At 29.0% G+C, this 24,969-nt stretch overlaps 1 protein-coding gene and 1 long non-coding RNA gene across 5 annotated transcripts in view; one reads left to right on the top strand and one right to left on the bottom strand.

Annotated features, from left to right (window-relative positions):
* Positions 1-19,192, bottom strand: part of LOC111632585 (latrophilin Cirl-like) — a 64,509-nt gene extending 45,317 nt beyond the window's left edge. For all 4 annotated transcript variants that reach the window (XM_023377073.1, XM_023377063.1, XM_023377072.1 and 1 more), the window contains exons 1-2: positions 19,059-19,192; positions 7,561-7,659 (exon numbers count right to left, since the gene is read on the bottom strand). In XM_023377073.1, coding sequence (XP_023232841.1) covers positions 7,561-7,615 — 55 coding nt within the window. In that variant the 5' untranslated portion in view covers positions 7,616-7,659; positions 19,059-19,192. The remainder of the gene's footprint in view (positions 1-7,560; positions 7,660-19,058) is intronic.
* Positions 19,193-19,262: 70 nt separating this feature from the next.
* On the top strand, positions 19,263-24,394 carry LOC111632578. Its single transcript, XR_002757882.1, has 2 exons — positions 19,263-19,323; positions 23,948-24,394. It is a non-coding gene; the product is annotated as an uncharacterized LOC111632578 (long non-coding RNA).
* Positions 24,395-24,969: the final 575 nt, after the last annotated feature.

The following is a 24,969-nucleotide window of genomic DNA, read 5'->3' as shown; positions in this document are numbered from 1 at the left end:
ACGAAGATTACGCGTCAGAGAACATTTATAGGATAGAAAGACGTCTTTAGAATCTTCTTTATGAACATGTTTCCCTTTCATATTCGTTCAATACAACGACAGAAAAACTTATAACTCTCGTAATCAATCATATTCTATTTACCGATTGTAATTTTATTTTTGTGGATGTTTGCTTTGTATAGAAGATTAATTCGAAGGTAAGTTACATGTTAATGGCTATTCGAACCATTTTTTTATTATTATTACTAACGATCTTCTAATATGTCTTAATTTTCATTTTTATGGGTAAAAGTATAGGTTCAATCAATATGGAAGAATTAGGAAATTTGTAGTGGAAGTCCAAGTGGATCTTTTTCTTTTGTTAGAACCGATAATGACCAAACAATGAGTCCGTTGTCAGTTGAGCTTAAATGAATGACATCGGAATCATCGATAAATTAACAGTTCATTAGCAAGTTGCTAATAACACGCATTGATTTTCATATTCAAATATATTATCAAATTATTTTGCGATAACATAGTTTTCAAACTACTTAAATTATAATTTTATAATCGATAAAAGAGAGTTTCCTTCTATCAGACTTAAAATGTAAGATACCAGTCGACCCCCCCTACCTATAACACTGTTGATTATTCCGTTTTATATGAATTCCATGTTGTACGAGTCACTTAATTTTTACAAATATGTAAGCCGTTCACAGCCCGGCACACGTATTTGTAAAATCTAAGTGACTCGTACAACATGGAATTCATATAAAACGGAATAATTAACAGTGTTATAGGGGGGTCGACTGTATATAAAATGATATGTGAATTTGCTCTTAACAGGTGAGTAGTAAGTAGATGATTCAAAAAGGAGATAAACAGAAAACTTTTTTAACTACTAATGTGAGATTATTAATCACGATAAAATTAATTAAAATAGTTTTGCTAGTCTTTTTTTTTTTATTTAACTTTAATTCTATGCCAATATCTGGTTTACCATACTTCAATCCGGTGTGTCACACGCACACCTGCAGATGGCTAGGATGCTGGTTTATCCGGTAGTAGTCATTTAGACTAGACAAACACAATCATTAGATCCAGGTGGAAACGTTCTACTGTAATTTCTTCAATGTCACTGACCATCGTTAAGTTGTAACCTCTCCACCTCAAAAGATAAATAGATCAATGTGTGAGGTGAACTTTATATAACGTAACAGTATGATTTTAATAGTCTACTTTTGTTTTAATATAATGAATCATATCGAATCTCCTCCATCTTTTTACTCTTATCAATAGAAGAGAAATTCTATACTTTTGTAAAAGATCGCATTTTTAATTAATTACGCCTGTGTGTAATGGGATTATAAAAGAGTGTTGTATAACATATTCTTTGTTTCCTTCTAATTTATAGCAGAATAAAATCAACCAAGTACATATTATTCGAAAATTACTGTATAATGTATATTTTATGGCAATCTTATAAATACCGCAGTGATACGTGAGTAGCCTTTATTTTGCATTTGAAGTATTAGATGTTATTTATAGTATTCAATGGAGAGTTCAGTAACAAAAAAATATCATCTTATTTGTCTATTATAGCTCATTAAACGTGTTATCTCTTCCCAAATTTATTTATTTTTTTTATTAAATACTTTCTCTATTTTTTTTTTTTTCTTGACAGAATTTCTAATGAAATTCTTCGGTTCGATTGGAATTCTCGTTTAGAAAGGTATGAAATCACCAAAGTACAAAAGATGTTTTAAAACCTGTTCTTTTCATTTAAAAAATTTTGCTAGAAAAATTATTGTTCGGTCGAGCGAAGAAATTGGTTTCGTTCCAAAAAATTTTTATTAAAGTGGGTCAATTGATGAAGAAGTTAAACTGACTTTTATAACCTCGTAGTTGGAGAGTTGTGGTCAACAGTAAATGATTGCTTTCTGCCTTTACACAACAATTTGAACCTAATTCGAAGATGTTATTGAACAATAAAATACAATAGAATTGTTTTTCATTCGGTCATAAGCAATAGATCTTTTTCTTCCTATTGCACACATTCCATTTCCTCTGTTAATTTTTTCCCCCATTATATTAATGGTATAGAAGAGGTTAGTATTAAAAAAAATAATAATAATAATAGAAAACTTTTGATAAGAGACAAATAAATACATTTTTCTACTTCTATAAATTATTAACTAATTTAAGTCGTTAAATCTCTATAAACTTTAATTGTAATAAGTATTGAAAGACGAGTACTTTCACATTAGTAATAGCATTTATTAAATTTTTAATTACATGGTTAATCAGAAAACAAGCTTGTCCGGTTTGTAGATCATCAATAATAATAATAAAAACTTTATTATATTTAGTAATTATGATAATAAAAACACATCTATTATTAAACATTAACATTTCGTTATTAAAAAATAAATGTAAATATAGAATATTTATATATACAAGTCGACCCCCCCTATAACACTGTTGATTTTTCCGTTTTATATGAATTTCATGTTGTACGAGTCACTTATATTTTACAAATACGTGTGCCAGGCTGTGAATGGCTCACGTATTTGTAAAATCTAAGTGACTCGTACAACATGGAATTCATATAAAACGGAAAAATCAACAGTGTTATAAGGGGGTCGACTGTATAGACTTAAGCTTTTTTTTATATAGATAAATATAATTATATTAGATTAAAGTTTGAATTTTATATTTATTAAAATTTAAAAAAAAGTTAACTTTTGACGAAAGTTAACAATGATACAGTATACTCAGAGCAATGACAAAAGCCATTCCATCACCGGTCGACCTTGAGCTTTACTATTATTAAAGTCTACACACCAACCTGTAGCTTAAAGTCATCTATACTCATATCCTGTTCACGTTTGAAACCTATTTATTAACGTATTATATTCAGTTAAAGATATTAACACGTATGCTTTTAGTTTTCTATCCCTCTAACTCTTCTAAGAGAGAAGAATAAAAAATAAAATAAAGAAAAAAAAAGATTCATTCCTAAACTTCTTGAAAGTTACAGAATTAAAAGAAAAAAAAAAATATTTTCAAATCCGAAGACAAATTACTAAGAAAAACAACAGTTCCAAACAGAATTTACTTGTGTATATAAAAATTTTGGAACGAATCGAGACAAGCCCCAAGGGACAAAGGGGGCATGATCGTCACGTGACAGACAGCCCACTGTTTACCGAAGGAAGATAATATTTCACGTGTCGCGGACATGACAGTCTGTTGGCCGCAATAAAACTTCCCTAGCCGGTTGCCCAGGGCTCGGAAAACAGAACCCGTGCTTGGTAACACCCCTCACCTGGTAAACACGCAACTTGTATTGATGGATTTAGAAAATTGTTGTTTTTGTTTTTCCTCCCCTCCCAAAGACAATTAACAATTTTTGAGAGTTTCTATCTGTAACAATGAGTTGCGTATACGAAAAATAAAAAGTAAAAAAAAAAAAAAAGAATAATAAGGACCGCCTACAGTACAGCTGATTAATTTTATTAATGAGATATCGTAAATGCTATTATTTTGCACGGAACGTATGTACTTATTTTCATTATGTAGGAGTTTATTAATTATAAACTAAATAAAAATTAAAACTGCAACACTAGAAATGTAGATTTTATTGTTTTCTCGTCATGTATATAGGCCTATATTTAAATTTCTTCCTTAAGCTAAAATAAAACTGATAAAAGTTTATTATTTATGATCTATTTATTTCATTTTCAATAATAATATACTGTAAATTATATTGAAAATTACTACACATATATATATGTAAATTATGGTTTCTAATGATATGCTATACGATGGTGCTTTCCACATAGCTAAATACAATGATGAATGTCCTATTATGGTGCCGAATATAATTATTGATGGTTTCTCCATTCGTGCCACTTCTATTTTCATTGTTCTGGAACAACATACCTGAAATCTACTGAAGATATTCAAGCATAAAATATAGTAATTTCGATCTTGTTTTCTTTCCAATAAATCTTTTCATTCAATAATTATGGGAATAACATAAAACTTATAGATTCTATACAAGACCATTGTAAAGCGATAAACTAATTTGCAATTGCAATTTTATAGTTAAAATAAAATAATATAACTTTAAATTCTTTATTTTACTACATGTAAATAAAAATTTAAAGAAAATATTAAGTTTTTATAACAAGTATCGAAAGAATATACGAAAGGATAGGAAATAAAAGAGATGTCTCCATTGTATTCTATGTAAGAAGCGATCTTTGTAAAGTGTAATTTCATTTGTTGCTTTGAAAGGAGTAAAGAAATCAAATCTCGTTTTACACTAGTCATTAAAAGATAATGTTTGTAATCAACTAAATTAATTCGCACAATTATTTTGTGTAGTTTAAGAAGAAAATTGGATGATTTCGAATCGACTCTCAATCATTTCGACTTTTAACGAGGTTAATTTTGCACGTTAACGAAATGGAAAGCAACAATAAGTCTTTTTTTATTTTGTTTTCCTATAACAAAGATAGGTTAAAAGCGTTTAAATTCGTTTGAAAACCCGAAAAATTTGCTTTGTAAAAGACCTCATTTGTACCAGTGAGTACCGACAAGTTATTATACGGACGTTCTCTCTTCGATCATTGTTCCATTGTTTGCAACAAAATGGTTTCTTATTGTGACGTCATGGAGTAATTGGGTCACTTCGGAACGGGAGATTAATTATTTGAGTAACCTTGACTTTCTCGGCGACCCTAAACTCTCCCAAATCCGCGTTAGAAAGTCTTTTTTTGTTTGCATTCTTCTTCTAAGGTGTTAAATATTTATCAACTTAAGCGTTTTTTTTTTCTTTTTTACGAACCGCCACTTCATTTTTTATTTCCGATGAATGATCGCACAATACATGTCTAATCGTTTGACTTGCTTGACTGAAACCGGAACGCAGAACAACTTATCCAGATGAACAAAGCGCTTGGTTAGCCGAGCATAAAAGGTCTATCAGAGAGTAAACTTCGGAAGAAATCGCAAGTAAAAAAAAAAAAGTTACTACTTGATGCCGAATATTATTATTATTATTATTAACGAGTAAAACTTTACTAATTAATTATCCTTTTTCTGTTATTCTTTATTTAATTTTTACGAAGAATTTCAATTGGGTTTTAATGTAGTTATTTTTCAATTTTCTTTTAACGGCCTTGTGTGTGTGTGTCTCTTTTCTAATCTTCTGTATCTTTTTCGTTTACTTCTTTTAAAGTAGTCTTAAATCTTGTCTATTCGTTATTTAAGTCGTGCTAAATTTCTTCGAAGACATTTTAAGTTTTTCCTTTCTAATGGTTTTCTCGTCCCATTTTCTTTCAAATATTCTAGTTCTTTATCCAACACATCTGGAATTCTTACCTTTAATTTCTTCCAAATCGTTTGTTTCTTGTTTCCTCCCCCCCCTTTTACTGAAAATTATTCTAAGATTTTTACGGTCCATTTTCTTCCAAGCATTCTCATTTGCATGTATAGTATTTTCATTCCAAGTATCTCTCTTGCAGTTAAAATTCTAAAGCATCGTACCGGAATAAGAAACTAAATTTTTACCTTGACCCATACAGTAATTATATTTTCTACATTTTCTTATTATTATTATGACCTTCTTCAAGCACTTAATCTTTTACAATATTCAAATATTACGCTGTCAAAAATTACTAACCTTCAGTCTGTTCGCTCTCATTTAATTGTATGACTGCTACATATATTTTTCTATTATTACTCTAAGAAATTAATTAAATATATCTCAAGTTTTATTTTAAATTCAAATAGAATCGCGTGTTTGTTTCACTCAGATAATCCTTTCTTATTTAATATAATTGTAATGCTGATATTGATATACAATAATCTGATTTAATACGACTAATCCAGCTTCAACTAAAGGCCACAGGGTAAAGTAGTCATAAAGAGAATATCATAATACTAAAGTGTTTAATACAGTGAGAGTGTATATCAAATAGAATTGATCCACTTTACAATTTAAATAAATCGCTTCACACGAAACTAAACTATCAAAAGTCATTTGTAAATATATCTGAGGTGCAAATATCTTCAGTAATTTTTATATTATGATTATTTATTCATACAGGAAAAACAATACAGTCGACCCTCCCTATAACACTGTTGATAATTCCGTTTTATATGAATTCCGTGTTGTACGAGTCACTTAGATTTTACAAATACTTGAGCCGTTCACAATCCGGCACACGTATTTATAAAATCTAAGTGACTCGTACAAAATGGAATTCATATAAAACGGAATTATCAACAGTGTTATAGGGGGAGATCGACTGTACTTTTCTTCTATGATTGACGAAAGTTGAGAATATAATCTTAATTTTACTATTATAATAAACAAATTTAAATTACTCGGTAAGTATATATAGATAATTATTAATTCTATTAATAGATAATAGCCTTTTGTTCGTAACAATACAGGAAAGAAGAAGCTTCTTAATAACTATTCATGTTTATTTCGATCTTTTTACCGGTTTATTTTAGATCGAATTATACTTTATTTTATTTGTTTTTAAATTATAAAAGGAGAAAAATATCAAAAGAAAAAGAGTCTGTTTTATAATAAAATTTGAGGTGAGCTCAAAACTGGAAGATGCAGAGAAGAAGCTTTTATAGAATAGTTGAAAAGTAAACAAGTTTGCAGATTTCTTCACTTGTCATCCACAGAAAATTTATATATTTTTTTCCAAAAGAAAATATTATTAAACCGAAGTCAGCTGTATATAATGTTACTTTCTAAGCTTAATACGATTTTTCAATATGTAAATTCATAGGAGTACCCCAGCAGGTAATGAAATCTGGAGTCATATTTTGGCACGTCTCTGCTTTCTTAGCAAAAGAAATATACCAAGATGCAATGAAAAAATAAAAATAAAAATGGATACATCAAAATTGAAACTTATTATTTCTTTCCTTTTTTTGGAATATTGTTTATCTTACATTTTATTAAGAAATCTAATGTAATGATAGAACAATGATATAAACATTAATTCTTGTTTTGTTTTCCATTCTAAAATGCATTAAAAACATACAAAAAAACGCATTATTAAAGTCACTAAACAATACTTAAATACGAAGCTATTTTATTAAATTGTGAATATTTATCAAGAATACTTTATGATAGACGTAATTTTATATTTCTGTTATATTTACAAACAAGAAAAATCGATTTATTTTTCAGTGTTTTAAATATGAATTCACTATTCCATTACTTTAAATGACTTTTATATTACTCTAACACAAATTTAATTAACATTTCTGATCATAAAATCTGAAGTAAAAAAAGAAAAAAAAAACAGAGTAACGATCACTGATTAAGTACAGAATTATCTATAATAAACAGAAATTAAAGTGCGTTAACACTTATAAAAATCTTTGAAACATCAGAGGAGAGAGAGAGAAAAAAGGAATAAGAAAACAATTATTTATTTAATTTACACGCAGAATTATTTAAATAATAAAGTAAATTTTAATTAATTTTCATTCATTATAATTTAACTTCCGTTCTAAATATAAAATACTTCAACTTACCTCCTCTCCTGGCAGAGATCAAAGTTAAAATTGCCATGAAATACCACAATTCCATGTTGGTTTTTTTTTTCTTCTCCTTGGATAACTCTTGGATGTAACCTAAAAAGAATTTAAAGTAATTAAAAGACATAATTTTCTTTCGTCATCTATTATTATTCTTTTTTTCCTTTATCCTTCTTACATTACTATTAACGCTTTCACAACTTTCTTGAATAGTTTTATCTTACCAGTAAAGACATTTTTATTTATGTTTTACCTTTCTTCTATTCAAAATTTAGATGAGAAATACAAGTCGACCCCCCCCATAACACTGTTGATAATTCCGTTTTATATGAATTCCGTGTTGTACGAGTCACTTAGATTTTACAAATACGTGTGCCGGGCTGTGAATGGCTCGCGTATTTGTAAAATCTAAGTGACTCGTACAACACGGAATTCATATAAAACGAAATAATCAACAGTGTTATAGGGGAGGTTCGACTTGTACTTAAGATTGTGGAGCCATTAAGATTTGCTGACTGTTAACATTTGTTTGTAAGATTTATGGCAAAGACAATTATATTTACAACATTCGACAATTAAAATTCAAGGCACTGTTGCATGATTAAAACCAAATTAAAGAGACAAGTTAAAAAAAAAATGGAAGTAACAGAGATTGTATTAATGATGCTATACATATAGATTACACTTCAACACCTGTTCAAGTTTTAAATCTATATTCCAAGCTGCAGTTTATTTAAATTTTTGTCAAATTATAGTCTAGATAAAGATGGAAAGATCATTTCTAAAGATCTTAGATGGATATGGTTGAATAGGCGAATGATTTACATGAGAAAGATTACACCAAAATGGATGATGTAGCAGCTAAGTTTAGGTTTATTACGTATTGAACTTCATTCAAGAGTTCAAGCTATTGTATAACAGGAAATGCTACCATCAAAATCGGATGTACGAGCCTGAGAAGTACTCTAATAATACTTTTCACGAAGATGGACATCGATTACAATTAGACAAATTCGAACCTAGATTGACAGCTCTATATATATAAGTTTTATATTGTGGGAACAATAATTTTCTCTTGTCAAACTTACACAGTCAATTGTCGATGAGCGAAACAATAGAGGACCAACGAACGATGACACAAAATGTTCCAAAAATAATAATGTCAATAGATAGTATATATATATTGTCTTCCTTCGTGCTACGGTATATAAATCCGTGACCATATATCACGCAAAAGAAAATTTACATGACGTGTGTACTGTACACATTTTTACGTTTATTCAACTAAAAATTTTAAATTCCCAGAATGAATATTTAATATCGAGAAGTTTATATACATACAAAACCTTAATTTTATTTTGTTATAATTGAAGATTGGTTTGGTGTTTCCGGAAAACAAATTACATTCAAGTATTGCTTCCTCTTTCTGTTTAATGAACAAGAGCAGCAGGGTATCAACACAACTAATAGGATTTCATTCCAATCGATTGCAATAGATTAAAAAGTATTTAGCTTAATAAAAATACTCTTTATTATTTGGTTAATAAAATTATTCTTTCCTACTTTCACCGTATATTATTATTATTATATCTTCTGTATTATTTGAATCGCAAGATAAATATTTAGGTACAAGTCGACCCCCCTATAACACTTGATTTTTCCGTTTTATATGAATTCCATGTTGTACGAGTCACTTAGATTTTACAAATACATATGCCAGGCTGTGTATTTGTAAAATCTAAGTGACTCGTACAACATGGAATTCATATAAAACGGAAAAATCAACAGTGTTATAGGGGGTCGAGTGTAGTTGTTATTCAAGTTTATTATATATTAATTTTTTAAAGAGACGTTATTAGTAATCACTCGATGGCACTCCTCGGGTAGTCAAGAGGTAATCTATAATCTTATTTTTACCCCCGCCATCACGTAACTCGTGATGATAGATAATCGCGTGATAGAAAGAAACAGTAGGAAATAATGAATTATTAAAAAAAAAAAAAAAATGTCTGACTGTAGATTCAAATCTTCTATGACCCCTCCTAAACGGTGATATTTTACGATGTTTATAAGCTCTGAGAGAGATTTTAAAGAAGACAAGTTTAAAAATGTAACCGTTATTGTTCGAAAGATATCATTAAGAGAAACATAACAAAGGTCTGAACGACACTCCAATTATATCTTTCGTTAGAAAGAATGAAATAAACAATCATAAATACTAAATAAAAATGTGATTGATACGTAAGAGAATGTAGTACTCAAAGTCTAACATTGGGTGATTTTATTCGTTCATTTCAAACCCCCAAAGCAGTTTCCAGTTGGTTCTATTTCTACTGGAATTAACCAAATGACATACGAGAGTCTTAATGAATGTGCTTAGGGCATCGACTACAGTTGGATTCGAGTTCAACTGTTAACGACTCACTGGAGTCAATAAAGTTTTCTCTTTATGATGTCACATGCGGTCTCTTTCAATAATAGTCTAATTAGTATTCTCAGGAAAGGGAAGTTTCGGTACTTAACATTTTTAAATTTCTTTACGGCGATACTTTAAAATTCTTCATGCTTCTTCTTTAATTGTGGCAATACGTTGATGACAATCGAAATTCTTTTTTTTTAATCTAAAAATTATTTAAATCGTCCAAATATATAAAGTTTTAACCGATATCTTATTTAAAATTTTATCACGAATTTATTACAAAATAATTACGATTAAAAAAAAAAAACTTAATTTATTTTAAAACGTAAAAGAAGACAATTATTTTGATAGGCTTTTCTGAGTTTTCTTACCCTGTCTCTCTCTCTTTTTTTTTTTTATATTATTTACTTTAAAGAATTCCCTTTACCATGATGTAGACGAAAGATTTTACTTAAGATAATCAATAAAAAATACATCAGATGAGCAGGAACTGAAGAAAAAGTACAATTAATTAAGTTACTGACAATTCCCTTAGGATATGTGTAATTAAGCACTAGACATATATTAAAGAAAACACGAATTCACAATTTCAGACTAACTATGTTTTGCTAAGTTTTTCAAAGTTTTAGAATTATTTAATTAAATTCTCTTAACCGTCGTTAAAACAGATATGTTTTGATTAAGTTCCATTATTTCTTTTTACAATTACTTTTTTAGTAATAGGATTATCTAAGTTTCTGGTTAATATTCTTACATATTATTTAATCATTTCGTCGGCAAATATGATAATGTTTAAACCCAATTTGTATTATGACATATGGGTGTAAAGGAGTGAGAATATCTAGTGTTCATTTAACAAGGAATAGACCTTCAACTAGTAATAAATCTATTTAATAATTTCGATTTCATTTATAATTCTTTCCTTGGTTTAAAATTCTAAATCTTATAAAGATAATAAGATTTTAATAATGGTAAGTGAGTGAGTGAGATGCTCATAGATTGAGAGAGGCAAGACGACGGCTGCAGGCTAAAGGGTGGTTTCTGTTACCGTTGTGCTACTTTGCTACTTACTATTTAGATTTTCTTTGGTTTCCCATAATTATTTAGGTGAATGTCAAATGGGTATTTGAAAAATGACTTTAGTGGCCACGACCACTGAAGCCCGAGGCTTTTAAATAAAGATTGTATGGATAAATACTACATCTGCTTCGTTATTCTTAAACAGTACCGTTGAAGAACAAGAGGTGTCACCGAGAAATGATGATCCATCTGACGAATAAGAATGGAGTAAATAACGACTTTCTTGACAAGCCGAGATTATAGTAAATGAGATGTCCAATCAGCCATCTGACATTGGTTAGTCAGTTGACAGATGATGTAGTTAATGTGCACCCCCTTCCGACCTCGAGAGTGGGATAGACACGCTAGTATTTTAAAAGGAGTACTTATTGTAACAGTGTCCTCTCTTAACAGCACGAGGTCAAAATTTCCCTTAAGGACCATAGGGGACCACCCTAATCGAAAATAAGGGCACACACATAAGCTATGTATAGAATCACAGAGAAAATTGCAGGCTGTATTTATTGCATGATCTAATCCATCATTGATTGACTATCATTCATTAGAAATTAGAAATTTTTATTAATTTAATCCATTATAGATTACAGGTTTTTCAACTAAAAGATGCATTGATGGCACGAATAATAACAACTTTGGAAAATATAATCTATTATAATATGGTAATTAATTCTTCTCACATAAAGCTTTATAAATTACAACATGGTATCTTAATTTTTCATCGATTAAAAGTTGTAGAATATGCAAAGAATACATTATTCAATTATTAATTTCGTTTTAATACTGAAAAGTTAATAAGAGGAATTAGAAATATGTTGAAAGAGATATCCTATTTGAAAGAAGGGGATAATGGCTCGTAATGTTAAGTGGACTGCAGAAGTGATTTAATGAACTAAGATGACAATAAGCATCACGAATTTTGCATATTATTGTATATTTTGTCAATTTTCCGATATATCAACCTTATAAGAATATAATATAACAACAATTATTCGAACAAATCACTTTCCCCAACACCCCCCGTCCCTCAAATTAGTTCGGATAATCGATTTTTCTCCGTTTTCTCATATTGAGAGGATAGACAGGAGGCAGATAAGTGCAGTTAAATGGAAGAACTTTGAAACATTTGCTGTAGGAATTTAAAAAATTGTTCGCCTTTAATCGAAAGTTTGTATCTCGAATTATATTAACATTCTTTTGTTCAACTACATCAAAAATCTGAACAAATTTCTAAGTAAAGTAACCAGAAAAAAAATACTTTTTATCAAAATAAACAAAGTGATTTTTTCCTCTCTTATAACTTAGTAGAATACAAACAACCTAATGTAAATTTAAAACTAAAATTAGTAATTTCTAATTAGCATAAAAATTATAATCTCTAAATATTAATATCGATACGTACACAGTCGCATGTTAAAATCGATACGAATTGTTTATTTTAAATCCCTTTAATATTACAGCCTGCTGACATAATTAAACACAAGTATAATGTTTGATTTTCACTACTAAACATCTTCAAATTCATAATTAATACAAAATGTATATTAAATAAATATATTTTTAATAATTAAAATTAGTTAAATATTATAAAAAAATAATGATAATTAAATACTGTAGTATAATTAGATAAATAGAACGTTTTCTATTGTTTAAAATGAAAATATAAGCTATAGGCCTATATATATATATATTATAATAATGTAGATAATTAATTTTTTTATCTTAATTTTTAATCGGTTTTTCGTTGTAAAACATTTTCTTCTAAGAAAACGATATTCAATTAAGCGAATATTGTTTTCTTCGGCCATATGTTTCGTTTAAAATCTTTCACATGCTACAGATAAGAAGAAGAAACATTTTATAATTATTAAAACATATGTTTGTTAGGATAAACAATTTATTTATTTATTATATAATTCATTAATTTCTTTTTTAAATATATATTAGTTTTTATTCTGTATTTGTTTTGACATTATTAAAATAACAACATAGGAAAAATATATGTATATGTAAACTTGTCAATATAATAAAAAATTTTTTTAGGTAGAATATAGTGAAGATTAATAATTTTATAATAAAAGAATATAAAATATTCTAAAGAAAAGAGATAGACATTAGAAAAGAGTAATTGAAGATCAATATAAGAAAAGAAGTCGAAAGAAATTTTAATAATAAATCATCAAATAAACCATTATATTATATATATATATGACAGTTATTCGATATCGTAAGTACTTTCATCTCGATGTTAAAGTCTTATAATTCGCTGATATTTATGTGCGATTTAAAACTTTTTTAAAATCCTTAAAGTGGAAGAAGATATTTCGATAAGATCATCTACGATATTCCTTTTCTAGATTCTGAATCTCTCTCATTACAATCAAAGTAGTGTTCATCATCAAAGGGACTATAAATGATTAAAGATTTCCCCCCTTTTTTTTTCAATGGGTTGAATATTCTCTTTCGGATTGAACGTTTCTCTTTTTACGAGTCTGTTTTCTATTCTTTTCTTCAATTTTCTTACCAAAGAAGCTTTATACACGTTCATTCCCGATGAGGTTTTAACTTATTTATTATTAAAATTGTTCAAAAATAATGTTAGAAATAATATAAATTCCTTCATTTTGTAATTATTTTATTACCGCTATTTATATAATTTTAATATTTTATCTTAAAAGCTTGTATTAACGACATTATCTTAATGCTTTACTGACTTTATATATAATTATTGTAATTTCTAATGTTAACGTTTATATTTTAGTATTTTCGACCTTATTTTCTTATTCGATTTCCTAACTGAAAGAATTATTTTTATAAGAATACGATACTATGACAACTTCTATTAATAAAGTGACCAAATCAATCCAAGTTCAGGAAATTTCATTGTAATAGCCGAGCTTTATCTCTATTGTTCTATGACAGGAAAGAGACTTTCAACAATAAGGATGACATATATACCATTTCCATGAAATAGCAACTTTTCTCTAACTTCAGACACTGGTATTATTAACTGACAGTCACATGATTGGTCGAAAGATTAATATCGTCAGAAGGGATGCGAAAGGTTTATAAGTCACGTTTCCTAGCATTACATTGAAAGAGATGAAACTGGAGAGTACAGTATAAGCAAGTGATGTATTTCCCATTTACTTAAGTCCTATTCTTACGCTAAAATAACGTGAAAATAAATTTAAACACGAATTGCATACATAGAAATGTTAAATATTTTGTAACGAATTTCGTTAATGGTTCATTATACACATCAAAATTCATAGAAATATTTGAGAACAATGAAATCTGTCTACGCTGTCATCGTTAAAAGTTGACAGGAAAGCAAGGCTCGATGATTGATAACTTTAAAAATGACTTCAGTGGCCCTTAAGGGGCCAACCGGTTTTAGACACTTCCCCATCTTTTCCTATTTCAAGAGACAAAGAGAAAGAAAGATTATTAGGACAAGACACTAACGATCACCTGTTAAGAAAAATAATTCAGTTTAATCTTGTCAAAAAGCGTGAGGAAGTTTTTTAAAAGTGGGACACATCCCTTCATAGTGAATGCTTTTTCATATTTCACTTCCATCATCTCTCTCTCTCTCTTAAGTACATGTTGTAAAACTGGGTCGTCCAGATAAACTCGGAATCACTTAATGACTTAATTGTACACTCTTCAATTTACTAGCTGGGGAGTTGAAGAACCATAAATCAAGATGTCTGATACAGCTAATAAATCGTTTAAGTGGATTAGGAATGCGGTTTCGAACGTAACCGCTAAAATTACCACTTTGATACAAAATTGAGTTCTTTACTTATTTATTATGTATATGTGCACGGTGAATTTATTATTAGACAAAATATTAACTCTTTTAGAATTGGTTAATACTCAAACATGATCAAAAAGCTTCATCACCATTCGTCATTCTGTCAAGTATTTGAAGCTTCCCTCCAACTCAAACTATATATTCTGATTAATCTACTGTGTAGATTCTTGTCAAATAGATATATATATATTTTTTTTTTAAATCAATTTTGTACAGTGTTAAGCATTCATCGATAGCTAAATAGTAATTTCTACGAGGGGTTATTAAAAAAACTACACACTCACATGATTATAAATCTGGATTTATTCTGTAAAATTGCTTAATGTTTAGTAGTAAATTTTGTTTATTGGACATTTATGTCTAGAAAACACATCGAAATAACCGTTTAGAAGTTTTTAATTAACTAAAAAGACTTTTTGTCTGAGACGAGTTGAAGCCACGACAATAAAAATTCTCTATTTGATTCGAGAAAAGAAATTATACGCGCTGCAAAACTTGACGATTTACATATTAAAAAATATAAATAATGAATATTTATAACGATATTTAACTAGTTTTATACAAAAAAGATTTATGGTTTTTCTTCCCTTCCCCCCTTTTTTTAAGGCCACTTAAATTCTGGAACTAGAAATCTAGCTTTATAAGAATAGAGGTAAGTCATTTCATAACAGGATATGATGTAATTCGGGGGTGAAAAACGTAGGGTCAATAACATAGGAGCGTCTTCGGATGTGAAATATCTTCAACAATTATTTCCGTTTCGTCATTTCCGGAGTGATCGAAATAGAAGCTTAAATTTAATACGTGAAAGCACGCGAGGTGAATTACGCTTTGGGAGCGATTATAACAATTATCTGGAGAAAACGGATCACGCAATTATAATCGAATATTCGATAAATCTAAAGCGGCATCAAGACGGAAGAGTTCAGGATTTATGCCAAAGAATTTTGGGGTTAGAAAAACCAGTTTGGGATTACCAAAGTTATGGTATAATTAATGCAGTTAGCAGGTATGACAGACTATACCCGAGGCTTTCTTCACTGCAATATGCCCAAGGCAACCGATACAAAGAAGTATTGAGAGAGAGATTAAGAAGAAAGGAAAAGTTATAGATAAATACTTGGCCTCGATTTTTAAAAGTCGTCTCTCGTCTGACCAGTTTTGTATTACTTACCGAATTTCTTTTGTTTTTTTTAAATTAAATACAGATGCTAAACATTCGATATTTGTATAAGAAAATTTATTTAAGATAACATCTACATAGTAGAGGTTTAACTTAAATAAATTTATTATAATATTTTCTTTAAAAAAAAATAAACCAGGGATATTTCTTTAATCGACAATGACGAGCATTTTTTAAAATAATTTTATGAATGCTCCCTGTTTAAATCGAGATGTCTACATAAAATGATCTATGGCTATTAATATCGTGGAGATACAAATTAAAAAATATATATAAACAATTTAACTTACTAAACTCTTACAAATAAATATCCCCTCCCCCTGCATATATATCACGTACAGTACTTATAAAAAAAATGCTAAACTTCCAGCGAAAGCTTCTATTTTTTTTTTTAAAGTAAACCATAGATTTAACTTGATTTAAATTTAATTTAAAGTGCAGACATATGTAAACTTGTTTCTTAAGTAAATGAATGTAAATATTTTCTCACATTTAATGATTTATCAACGGTGTTTAAGAACAGCTGAAGATTCCCAATTGGAAGAAGCTGGTAGCTTCTTTAGTTGATTCTTCTGATTTAGTTATTAACAGAAAAGTTGGTGCTGTCTCTATGCGAAGTTAATCTCGTTACCAAAGCGTGACTAACCCCAGCACGCTCCCTGTCAGAAGCAAGACCCTATCTAATTGAGAGTGGATTGTGTAACCCTTGTCCTCCTCTCTCGCTCCTTCTCCCCTGCTTACACACATTAAAAAAAAAAACTAAAAAGATATTCCAGGGAAAACGAAGTAGATTCGTGCACCTCTACTCCTCTTTTTTTTTGACGTAATTTTTATTAATTTTGCCAATTTCCCAACTCGTTTTAATGACCCTCTTGAATTTGACATAAAATCACGTGCTTGGATTCGCAAAAATTACACATTAATCTTTATTCACTTTTTATTCAAGCCGAGTTTAGTTCCAAGAAAAGTGATCTTCACTTACATCCGACACGTAGAAGATACTTATTAACATCATAAATTTGTACGAAAATAAGAAGCAACGTCAAGAACAGACGTAACGTTCCTATGTGTAAATTTACAACCTTCTATACAATTTTAAATCTTACTATTAAGATTATAAATCCTCTCTCTCTCTCTCTTAAGTACATGTTGTAAAACTGGGTCGTCCAGATAAACTCGGAATCACTTAATGACTTAATTGTACACTCTTCAATTTACTNTTAATGATAGAGAAAACCTGATTCTAACTTATTGATATTTTGACAAGTAAACTAGAAGATCTACTACATTTAAATACACGTAAATTGAAATTACTTACAAAGGACCAAAAGATTTATTTTTTTAAATTAAGATATTAATTACATTGCAGTAGCTATGTGATGTTAATTTTTATCTTTAATGTTAATTGAACTATTCGTTAAGATTTTTTTTTTTTTTTGGTTATTTTTAGAAATTTAAGTTGACAAATCATTAAGATCTTTCCGTTCTTTAGCATCTTAAAGAGAGAGAAAGAGAAGGAAAAAAATGCATGCGATGGGATTATCATAATAGGCTTATTGGCAGGGGTTATCAAGCTTAATAAAAATTAATGATAGATCAAGGAATTCATACTTTCTTCAAATTTAGTAACGATATTCGGAAGGAGATGCTTCTTCGATTTATAACAAACAACCCTGCATCTTTTCAATGGAATTTAGTAAAAAAAAAAGAAACAAGAAATGTATATCAAACTAGAAAAAAAATAATACAAAAAAATATATCCCAGATAAAAACTGTGCGACTCTCAAATCGAAGCATTGATTTTTGCATGGTGCCAACAAGTGCCAAGCGGTAAGAGTCTTTGCTCTCGCAGAGACACACGATTGACAGATCCGGTTAAAAAAGCTATATATATTTTTTTTATATTTTGTTTGTAGAAAAATCTAATAGTTTAAAACACATGACGTTTTATTCAATTATTTTATTACTGTCTTCTTTTTTTTTTCTTTCTTTACGTTCGGACAATTTGTGAATTTTAATTGATTATTAATCTGTCAAAATTTCTGCTGTCGTAAGGGGTGGAAAGAAAGAAAAAAAAATCTAAAATCGATTTAATATTCACTAGAATCTTTTTCAAATCTCGAAACTTTAGATTAATCGATATATAAAAGTAGAAAGGATTTTTGCATAGAAATCGATTTCCCGTTAATTCGTTTCAAATCTGTTCGAGAAAATTTTAAAAAAAAACTTATTCAAACACTAGAAACACTCAAGAAAATGTAGCTTTGTGAGTAAAATGCGATAATGTATGCAAATCCAATACGCAGTAAAAGCTAGATTGCATTGTAAAGGAACGGACGGAAGGGAAAATGAAAAAAAAGGGGGGGGAGAGATTCATTGGCACAATAGGAGGATTGCAACCATTAAGATGTCACCGAAAGAGACTGTTGTACGCAACTGTCAACTGTGAAATTCCCTTTGTAACCTTCGGGCATTGGCACATCTGTTTGCCCGCAAGTTGCCTCAGGTTGGTGATTAAAATAAATAATAAAAATATAAAGGAAAAAAAAACGAAAACTTAACTTCACGGGCGTGAAATCGGCCGTAAGTTTATAGGACTTTCCCGACAATGTTGTTCCCCACACATTCCTAAATCGATTGCTATAAATTAAGAGAGAAGATTTCAGAGAGAACTGATTTAATTTACATTGAATGCGTATGTAAACACGTGTTTAAAATAATTAAAATTCCAAGCATTTTGTTTGTCAGTTGAATTTAATTTACACACTTTGACGTTAATTTTCAAGAAAATTTGTTAGAGTAATAAATTAAAAGTATTCGTGAAGGATATTTCGAACATTACGATTAAAATTTTATCATCATAAATCGAGTAGTATTTATTTTAACAACAACAACAACAAAAAAAAAACAACAACATGAGTCATTATCGATTATAAAGTTTGTTGTTTTATGTATTTAAAATTAATTAAAGTATTATAATAATAATAATAACAAACCTGAACGTCTTCGGATAACTCACAAAGCAAGCCACATGATAAGTTTGTAAAATGAAGCCAAAGAAGAGCTTTTGCGGTCGGAGACAACTAAACTCCTTGCCGGTCGGAAACTGTATGACCGCTCAGCGTTGTTGTGACCAACAGTTTCACTTGGCAACAATGCGAGCTGATTGGATGACGTCTCAACTGCTCCTTCTAACGGAGAGAATTGGTACTAGTAAGGCGACGATCGGCATTTCTGTAGCTGCTGCTGCTACAACTTCAGGTAAATAGCTTTACGAAAAGCAAAGAGCGTCAGAATTTATATTTTCCGCTTGTTGCTAGGCGCAAAGATAATCATTTGGAAAAGTCTAAACGGAAAAACTTCTATAAAACCAATTCGATACAATCTTGATAATGATATCTTCGTGACTACCAGTCCGTGTGTTTATGACTCATTTCGGGAAAGGTTTTTTTTTCCAACAAAAATCTCAAACTTTTATATCGATTATTTGTTTTTATTTTCGAAAAAAGATAAATTTTATATACTTTCTATGACAACTTTTACCTTAGATAAGATGATTTTTACAGATAAAAAAATTAAAAAAATAAGGATATTTATCTGGTCTAATAGATCAATAACCCTTCTAAATTGAAATTGACTCGTATAACGCTGTAGATCAATATTATTTTCGGTCTTTAAAATAGTTTCTGTGTTTACCATAGGGATCGAAGTAATTTAAAAGTAGGAAAAAAAAAAAAATATATGAATAGTCTTATCGATTAAATAGATAAATAGATTTTAATGAAAACACTTTTTTATTTATTTATTTATTTAGGAAGAAGAAGTGATCGTTTCTATTGTTTAGACAACTAATTTTGATCTCGTTTCTGAATGATTTCGTATTAAATTTAATGTGGGGTATGGTATTTCTCGTCGGTATACGAGGAAAAAATTATAACAGGGATTAGACACGAAATCGATAATATTTTATGATTCATATATATATAACTATCAATAGATTTAAAGTCAGGAATATAATATCAAGAGCAACTCAATCATTTTAGATTTTAAATATGAGAGAATCGCACTGTCTCTGTAAAGCGGATTTTCCGTGATAGCACGTACGTCACGATTTTTTCGTTTCGTGATTTGCTTACGAGTCACGGGATATAATATCGATTGGAGTCGAATGCTTTACTAAAGAGCGTTTTTTGTTTTTTTTTTCCTCTACTTCCTTTCTAAATATTATGTATACAAGATAAATAAGCTCATATTTTCATTTGGCTCTCATTACATTTAATATAAAAAAGCTTTTTAATTATTATAAGAAGCAAAATTTTCCACCATCCTCTCTCTACTCATTATCTTCTGATGTGTTAGTTTAGTATACGTTCTAACATATTGACAGTTGTTGATTTGACTTCTGTACTGTATCTTTAATGAAATTCTGATTTAAAAATTAAATAATAGCAAGATGGCTGCCGAAGTTTTCATCTCTAAAACGTGAACGTCGAACGTCGAGCGCGGCGCTCGACGTTCGACGTTCACGTTTTAGAGATGAAAACTTCGGCCGCAACCTCGCTAATATTTTTATAAACTGATTAAATTTTCACGTAATAAACTTAAGTTTTAGTTACACTATCTACAACATTAAAAAAAAGTCTTATTATTTTCAGAATAATTAATATTTAAAGTTCTGAAACTGATTGATATATCGAATAAAGAAGTTTAAAAAGGAAAATCAGAGCATGTGGTTCTTTTGAGAAACTGAATAGTTAAATTTGAAAAGAAAAAAAAATAATGTGTAAAATATAAAAATGCTTTATCTGCCATCAAAGATAGTGAATGATGGATTTTTACAGTTTGGTCATCTTTGTTGACTCTGTGACTACCACCTAATGACTAAGCTCATCGATAGTCCTTCCTTTGGGACTTGAATTTATGTTCAGGGGTGGCTACTTTACATCGTACGAAGTTAGAGACCAGCAGGGATTGTTCATTGTTAGACTCGTATCTTTCCTGATAGCCTTTAGCTGTTATTTTAACCCTACACATACCTACGTTTTAAATTTACGATTACCGAGCCCTAACCTAATATAATATTCTATAATTCATTTTAGTAAACGTCTAGTATCTGAGAAAAAAAAATTTTTTTTTAATATTTTTAAAATAAATCTATGCTATATCTATGTAAAAATGGATATCGATATATCATAAGAACATACTGTAAAGAGATATAATAAATTTTAACTTTATTTGTAACTATTTTTCTTTTTGATTTATGCCGCTTTATATATTTTTTTTATTTATTTTAGTTAACGGTAACCTAATTACATAAAGAAAATTTATGGATTATGTGTATTTAGCATTATTATTGCTCAACAAATGGATCAATTTTAATGTTTACGCTTTGGAAATTATATATGACCCTATCTCGGATCAATTACAAGTTATTTTTGGAAATCGACGTACTTATTTTCATGTATACTTTATTATTAATATGGATAATTTTATTAATATTATATTATTAATATAACAAAAAAAACTATTATTTTAATTAATTGTTTGGTTCTGTAAAAGTTAAAGTTAAAAGAAGATTATTTCAGAAGAAAAATCCGTCTTAACAATAAAAAAATTTTTCTTTACTAAGATAATTATGTGAAGGAAAAGTTATAATAAAGAAAAATATATATATGTCTTATAGATAGTTTTTACAGAGAGAAGATATATATAATAATTTCTAACATCCTGAACGAGGAAAAGTCACGTAAAAACAAGAAGTCATAAAAAAAAGCGAATCTTTTGTTAACTCCAGTAAGTGAACATAGTTTATAGCCAAACAGCGATTGTAACAAGAAGTCCTCAAAATTTTCGACACGTTGGTCCCCTTTACCAGTGGCCACGTGATACATCGGCGTCAGAGGAAGTGATTAATTAAAAAACATCCCCTTCTACATTCCCACTATTACGTCCTATAATTTCCGAACACCGCTCTACCTGTCTAAACACTTTGCTATGATCGATGAGAGACTCCCTTTAGAAATCACCTGAAAAAGACTCCGGGCTGCACAAAGGGAGTACAACAACAGGTTGTGGGCGAATCTTTGGGGGCCTAATGCATTTTATTTAATTTGTAATTACACTGCTGTAGTATTTTTTATCGGTATTATCGATATGTTGTTTATACATTTACACTCGTGTATTTGTTTTTTTTTTTTTTAAATTTCTATGTAATTTTTTATATAATTAAATCCAAAATATTAATTATGAATCGGTTATATATAGAGGCATACACCTTATAAATATCCTCTCTTTCTAGTTATTTTCTGCAGATTTAATTTATATATTTTTTTATTTTTATAAAATCTCTACGCAACTATTTTTTAAGTTTATATCAATTTTATGTTTTTAAAGAATGAAGTGAGATAGGAGATATATATTTTTTTTAATATCCGTCTTCTATTTGGAATTGGAATCTGATGTAATTCTTATTGATTCATCATATTTTCTTTTAAGATAAAAATTCGATTTTTTTTTTTTTCAAATCATGTCTCTTCCTTCATTGAAATGTAATTAAAAAAATCATTTTAAAAATTTTCAAATTAACTCTTTGCTTAAAAAAATTAGAGGAAATTATCCTTCTTCTTATGTAAACAATTATCTTCATTTTTATTAATATATGCCCATAAGTCTTATTGTTTTTTCGATTTATACTTCGAGTAATTTTCTTAAAAGAATAGTCTTTAGAAGATTTCAATATAATTAATTGGAGTAATTAAGAAAAGGAATATTCTTTTAAAATAATCTATAGAAGAACTGTTATATTATTTAGAAACATACGTACTTTACATGTAATTTTTATAGACTATGTACTAGCAATTCCTTTGGAATTATCAACGTTAAAAAGTGTAATTTCTAGTAATCCGGTCTACTTTTCTAAAAATATAAAAGTTAGATCATATATAGTTGCTTCTTATTAATTTTTTTATGAATATTTGAAGAAGAGAATGAAGAGCGAATAAAAAAAAAAGAGAGAGAGAGAGAGAGAGATGCGAACAGGTCCTGGAGATTGATACGCCTTCTGGCAAATTTGTGTAGTGTTGCAAGTTTGGATATTTTGTGCTGACGTCACTTCCTGCCAAAAAGGGGACGAATCGAAGAAATTATCAAGTGAATCACAAAGATAGAGATTGAATGCGGCGGTTTTTCGCTCTTTCGGTTGCCTGGGGTGATGCGAGGGAAGAGAAGTACAAGGCGATTGATTGTCCGGATATGAAAGAAGTCCTCAGATGGAGTTTTTTCCGAGAGAACTTTTCATTGTACAAAACAGAAAACTGTATACATCATCATCTTTATATTCTGTTTTATTCTAAATAATGGAGTAATTACTGGAGAGGTGATGAAGAATTGATATAATTTCGAACGAAAAGAACTCTTTTGTTTTTCGACATTTCTACCCTTGAGTCAAAATCAATTTATTACTGCCTATAATAATACTAGAAATTTTTTCAAATGTGATTAATTCCAACTTTTCGTTTAGTTCGTAATTCGTTTTTTTTTTCCCCTTCTCCGTTCGTCGTACTTTTCATTTTTTTCCAATGTTTTCCTTAGGGTTTTTTCCCCCTCTTCTCTACACACATTAAGAAAAAAAAATATAGTAAATATAGTTTAAATTAATTATTTCCAGAAAATCAAATATTACGAGTTTACCATTAGAATATTAAAAAGGGGAGGATCAAAAGATCAAAACGATTAATATTGCATAATTTAGCATAGTTTTACGATATAATTTATCACACCTTATCATAGATTGTTATATATAAATATGCAATAGAAAAGATAACATATTTTTGCTATAGATTTTAATATTACTGTTTATAATAAACTTTTTTTTCGATATTATTAGATTCAACACCAATTTAGAAAAGACCGTCCCGCCATCATGTAACGTAACAATAAAGCAAGCAACAAAACCAATCCTCCGTATCGCAATTATCGTCAACAGGCACGCACATGTCTATCAGGCACGCATTCGCCGCCTGCTGTACTGTTACTGTACTATTGGGAAATCAAGGAAGATACTGCGCTTTCCGGAGACCTTATCGGTTCAGTGGAAGGCGAATCTAAACGATAACTTACCACAGACACTTCTTTGCTAATGGATACTTCTGTTTCCAACATGACCATGAATGCCTCTTTTGGTCTATGATAGAAAGGTCGATCGTCAAATATAGAGGAGTGAGAAACAGGTTGTTTAATATTAATGTCTAGTCATAGACGAAGTAAAACGTTTCGATTTGATGGACAAACTCTTAACTACTACCATTTCAAGCGAAGAAAAAAAAAAAAAAGACTGTAAAACACGCGATTGATACCTAATATAAAATTTAAAGGCTTCCTTTTAATAATTTAAAAAGATTATTACGATTTGTGACTTATTGAATGTTTTTATAATCAACAATATAAATACCTGTATCGTCGATAATAAATGATTTATCTCTCTACCTTTTATTATATAGCAGTATGATGATGAGGAGGATGATATCTTATTCATTAATAATGTAAACTATTGTTCATTATATAACACAAGCGAATAATACCAAAATGCAGAATGGTGTAACTATGTTAAAATTCCATCGAGGATATTTTAGTTATTTATAATTTATCTTTTAGTCATTAGTTTATCTTTACAGTTTATATATTAAGTGTAAATTACTTATTTAATATTATAAAAGAAATATTTAAATTTCTCTTATGTAAATACGAGTTCATAGACCCTTAAAAATCTCACTTCCTCTTGATGATTACCCTTCTAAATATACGCTTTAATTAATTATTTAAAAATATAATGACTCTTTTTTTTTTAAATATCGTAATTACGTAATTAAAAATAATTAAGATAAAATATAATATTTAAAGTTTAGTATT

This window comes from Centruroides sculpturatus, unplaced genomic scaffold, assembly GCF_000671375.1.
Source record: "Centruroides sculpturatus isolate CEXI.00-Female unplaced genomic scaffold, Cexi_2.0 scaffold125, whole genome shotgun sequence".
NCBI lineage: Eukaryota > Metazoa > Arthropoda > Arachnida > Scorpiones > Buthidae > Centruroides > Centruroides sculpturatus.
This window is presented reverse-complemented; position numbering and strand designations above follow the sequence as displayed.